This window comes from Frankliniella occidentalis, unplaced genomic scaffold (genome assembly GCF_000697945.3).
Source record: "Frankliniella occidentalis isolate FOCC.00 unplaced genomic scaffold, Focc_3.1 Scaffold57, whole genome shotgun sequence".
NCBI lineage: Eukaryota > Metazoa > Arthropoda > Insecta > Thysanoptera > Thripidae > Frankliniella > Frankliniella occidentalis.
Genome location: NW_026267187.1, coordinates 1,078,557 through 1,083,935, shown reverse-complemented (window position 1 = coordinate 1,083,935; position 5,379 = coordinate 1,078,557). Strand labels below are relative to the sequence as shown.

Sequence of the window (5,379 nt, the reverse complement as noted above, 5' to 3'; positions counted from 1 at the left end):
GGCCAGAGCGAACGACTCGGGCTGAAAGTGTTACCCTATGGGTCCTACTTTGTATCAGATATGAAGGATCCAAGCTCCCGACACACGCGGCGTGTCCAGGGGCCTAAATGTTCGCCCGACGTCACTCGCCATTTACAGAAAATAATGCCGACGTAGTCCTAACTTTTTATTACATGAAAACCGAGGGCACACTGAGACCTTTCAGAATCAGTAATGTCTGCGGGGTAGCGGTGACGCTTTCACTAGAGAAAGTTTGAAAAACATGGATTTGCGCCTGTGGTGACGTCACTTAGCCTGCCCGCACTACACGCCTGTAGTGCAAAGTAGCCTAGTACACAGGCGTTTTGGACTTTTTTTGCCTTTTCTATTGAACGCGTCACCGCTACCCCGCAGACGTCACTGATTCTGAAAGGTCTCAGTGTGCCCTCGGTTTTCATGTAATAAAAAGTTAGGGCTACGTCGGCATTATTTTCTGTAAATGGCGAGTGTCGTCGGGCGCACGTTTAGGCCCCTGGACACGCCGCGTGTGTCGGGAGCTCGGATCTTCTATATCTGATACAAAGTAGGACCCATTGGGTAACCCTTTCAGCCCGAGTCGTTCGCCCTGGCCCCACCGTGCGCGCAGTGCAGCGCCTACAAGACGGTCTACCTGTGTGGCGCCAAGGTTGGGCCAAAACGAAAATCGCAATGCGATCCGGGTAAACGTTGTCGCACAGGACCCGGACTTTGCACAAGGTCTTTTTTAGGTGAAAACTACCATTTAGGCTCCGTACCTCGAAAACTTTTTTGGGGTGGGATGGGCTACCCACGCGTTGTGCATGTGGTTCGCACGTGTTGTGCACAGGACCATCTTATCACGGGACACGCTCCCTTTGCCCTCAGAACACGATTCCGGTGACGCAACTACCACTAAAGCCTTGGATAAGATGTGATTAAGAAATGGGCTCTTGTGACCTGCGCGTTGCCTTCCTTCGCCGAATGAAGGAGTTTCAAAGTGTCACATGACCGCCCAAATGTCATAAGCTGGCGTAAATAACATATACGGTTAGCCTTATGAAGAAAAGAACAAGTTGCAAGGTGTACCAAATGAATTTGCTACATAATTAATCTGCTCGTTCTTTACGGAATTTGTTTTGTGCGTTGTCTTTTGTTTTGTGCATCTAGCACCTGCAAAGCAGTAGGTAGGCAATCCCGCCATGCAGTCATTTGACATTGGTGGTGGTACGCGATACTGGAAGGGGTTCTGGTTGTGGGGTTTGAAATGGCGGTGAAGTCTTCTCGCCAGACAGTCCACGGAAAAAAAGTTGTCCCCGGATTCAATGGAACTTTTTTTTATGTGGCATTTTCCATTTGATGTATGCCTAGCGTCATAGGTGGCCCCATTCCTGGGGCAAAAATACTACCTTCCCACAAAAATTAGAGAATGTTAAGGGACCTTAGAAGAAACTGTACACCAAATTTGGTGACAATTGGAGACCAGATATTTTTGCTATGAGAGTTACGCTAATATCCTAAATTTTGTTGGTATCTTTGATCGAAGGGTAGAAAATTCAAATCCAACTTTTACATTGGTGGTTTAGAAACAGTTTTTTATCCTCTTTCAAATGGTCTTGTCATATTTTACCTCACTACATATTCATAGAGTAATACCTACACCACCCTTGAAAGCCGCTAGTTTTGACTCAAAACTTTAAGAATTTATATCTCCTGAACCGTTTGAGCTACAGAGCCCAGATTTGGAGTGGGTTTACATTTCATTAATACCTTTAATTTTCGAGAGTAAAAATAAAACCCGAAACCAGATCTGAAATCTTGGGTCAATGATGAAAAGAACTAGTCCTATGTCGAAGTGGTTCTGTGGTCAGAGAAGTTGGTTGGTCAGAGAAAGCGCAATCCCAATAGCTTAAAAACTAAAAGTCCACGTGTCACAACACTTGCAGAATAAACCAGAGTTGGTATGAGCTATCAGAATCTTTCTTATCGAAATCGATGGAGACATCATTTCAGCTATTTCAAATAAAAGATTTCAAAAATTCGTATAAAATATTCTCTTGTTTTTGTAATAAATTTAAAAATATTAATTGTTGAAAGATGTCTCCAATTACCTTTTTCTAAATTCATGGGATGTTATCCATCTCACTTCCTAATCCTATTTATGGTGAGAATAAGATATTTCAATAAAGGGTTTTTTTCTCTGAAACCAATGCCCGTACGTCAAAAATACTGGATTTTTCGAATCCCACTCCTATATAGAGATACTCTCCGTCAGACTACCTTCCCGGATAGATTAAAGTACTTCTACAGGCTTCCTATCGGGGAAGACCCCCTTGACACCTCGTGAGTTGATTTATTTCACAAAGGACAACATAACCTCAAATTTCATTTGTCATTTTACGGAAAACAGCGACTCCCCAACGTTCCAAACAAACTCAAAATGATTGCTTATGATAATTAAAAGTGTTGACGTCGTACAAACACACTGAATAAATCCAATTTCTTGTATTTATGTGCATTACAAGTTCGCGCATGCGCACAACGCCTTCACCAGCGCCAAAACCATTTTAAGTCCAAAGTGAACCCTATCAGAAACAATATAAAGAGAATGAATTTCGAGTGGTAATTACTATGGAAAGCACGGCCTCCATGGCACATTTATGGTGGTCATCAGTTTTCGTTGAATTACACCCGGAGAAATGAGTTATTGACATTTCAAAATTACACATTTGCCACCACAGTTTTGCACTCTTCGCGACGTGGACAGAAATTATAAATCGAGTTTTCTCTAAAATTTTCTATCACAGTGGAAAAAAACCTCTATTACGGTTTCATAACAGGGTCAAACCCTACCGTTTGGTATACTGCACTTGTCTGTATGTATTCCAGTTTCCTCCAGCGAAATGGCTTCTAACAACACAGCACCAAGCACAATACTCGTTCTTTCACCTCCACGTAGTGATGTTTGGAGGGAGGGAGGGAGGTAAAGAACGAGTAAAAAGTCAGTCCTCGTCAGTTTACACGTATAAAATCTCGAGACGGGGTCAAAGTGACCCCCTCGGTAATTCTAGGTATCGGTGGTGATGATTTCTTCGGAAGTTCCTGTCACTGGGACGTCATATTTTGCGTCCGAGTGTGTTTTGGTAGTACATGAAAGGTCGGAAAGTGATCAATTAGTCAAAAAATTAATTCGTAGTTCCTTTGGCAATTGAAAATCAGAAGGGGTCATCTTGACCCCCCCGGTCCTTTTGGTGTTAGTACACAAACGCTCAGCCACTATGGGTTGCTCCACTCACTTGTACGTTCTAAGCAGAGGGATAGGTTGTATGGTCACGGTGCGTTACCCGCGTGCATTTCTTCCTTATGCCTTAGGAGCAAATTTGTAAGGGTCGGAGGCCCGCCCGGAAGCCTAAGTTTGTAATGCTATGAATAGTGACTTAAAGGGCGGGTCACGGCCGCAGGCCAAGTAGGCCTGGCCCCTGCCGAACGGAGTTACCAGCGGAGCGAAGCGAACTCCGTGTGGTGGATGGGCAGGCCATGATAGTAGGGCCTAGGATGGAGAACCGGTTTGGGGCCCCGATCAGCTACGCCACTGCGCGTTGCGACGTGTAACTCCCGTTCAAGAGAACTTACACACAAAAGGAAAACTGTTTTAGAATCTAGAATGTCTGCTGATTTTCCGCACATAAAAATATTTGTCGAACAACAGTCTGGAAGTGGAGATATGGAAGCCCAAAGGTACGCCGCTGCTGTCGCGGAGGCGGTGCCTCTGAGCGTCACCGCCTGCTGGCAAGATCTTAGCCGTTCCGGCAGTGTTTTCTTTCTTCTTCTCTATCCTGGGCGTATTCTCGTTGTTTTCATTTCTCATTTCATTTCTGCACTATTGGGGGCATATTCTGTGTCAAACTCCTTTTGTTATCTATATTTAACGTACTCGGAGTGGAAAGAGGAAAAAAAAACTTCCGGAATGGCTAAGGCTAAGATCTTGCCAGCAGGAGGTGGCGCTCAGAGACGCCGCCTCCGCGACAGCGGCGGCGTAACTTTGAGCTTCTATAATATCTCCACTTCCAGACTGTTGTTCGACAATTGTTTTAATATGCGGCAAATCAGCAGACATTCTTGATTCTAAAACAGTTTTCCTTTTGTGTGTAAGTTCTCTTGCACGGCAGTTACACGTCGCAACGCGCAGTGGCGTAGCGGTTGGGGGCCCCATGCCGTTTCTCCATCTTAGGTCCTACTATCATGGGCAGGCCAGCTTTGTCTTCTTTTCTTATTCCCTCGTTCTGTAAATGGAATTTCAGTGGTTGCATACTCACCTGGCGATGATCTGCTGGTGGGCGTAGAAGAACAGCTCGCCACGCCTGTCCTTGTTGACAATCTCCGTTGGCCCCTCGAATGGATAAACCAGATGCCAGTGCCAGTGGTGTAGGTTAAGTCCAATATCTTCGCGCCAGTAGGCCACCTTGTGCTCTTCTTCTAGGTCGGAGGCTGAATAATCTTTTGGGATCACGATCGGAACCTACGATGAAGGCCCAGGATTGCATATATTACTTTTTAGCTTCCGCTAAAACCCTTTTTTCGTTACAAGGAGCAGTTGTTCGTGAGAAAACTTACAATGTAATAATATGGATCACAAATCATCGGTAATACGGAGGAAATTTTCCGTATTACGAACAATTTGATCTGTAATACTGAAATGCCTTATACGTTAGTTGAGGACCTCCACACCTTTGAGAGAAGTGACCACTAAGAAACCATTTTGAGTTCTCTTTTATGTACTTCCCTTCTGTACTACAAAGATGAAACAAACTAAACTGAACGGAACCATCGAAAGTTAACCTTTCTAGCTCGTGGTACAGACAAATAGACAGACACCAACAGTCAGTCGTCACTCGTCACACAGGCACGAGATTGATCGCATAAACTATCCCGTTTTCTTGCCTTTTCAAAACAGAAAGTGGACTAATGACCCCCGAATTGAATTCAACACGTACCCTCTGCTGCGGGTCTATCACAGTGTTCGCCTCCTCCCTGGCTTCGGCGAAGACGGAGCCGTCGACGTACTTGTCTGGAAAGCTCTCGCTGAGAGGTGGAAGGTGTGCCTCGCGCGTGTCCTCACGGTGAAGCAGCGCAACGCTGTACGCGTAGTTGAAGAGGAACGGGTTGAAGTGGTTGCGGGCGTAGGCTGCGCAGGACCAAAAGTCCTCCAGATTTCTCATGCCTTTCGAAATAAAGAGAGACTTCAGTTACTTGGTGTAGAGCGAGGTGTAGCGCACGACGTCAACCACACACGGCTGGCTAGGGATAGGGCGTATACTATACATTTTATGATTAATTTAGTAAGCAGACATCCAAAATCAAAGGTGTTGCATAGTTTAAAAGGTA

The 5,379-nt window shown here is 45.1% G+C and overlaps 1 protein-coding gene across 1 annotated transcript in view; it reads right to left on the bottom strand.

The window, feature by feature from the left end:
- LOC113209738 (phenoloxidase 1-like) overlaps positions 1-5,379 on the bottom strand; it is a 36,158-nt gene that overhangs the window by 20,254 nt on the left and 10,525 nt on the right. The window contains exons 2-3 of the mRNA XM_052267713.1: positions 4,989-5,215; positions 4,311-4,513 (exon numbers count right to left, since the gene is read on the bottom strand). Of these exons, the coding sequence (XP_052123673.1) occupies positions 4,311-4,513; positions 4,989-5,215 (430 nt within the window). The remainder of the gene's footprint in view (positions 1-4,310; positions 4,514-4,988; positions 5,216-5,379) is intronic.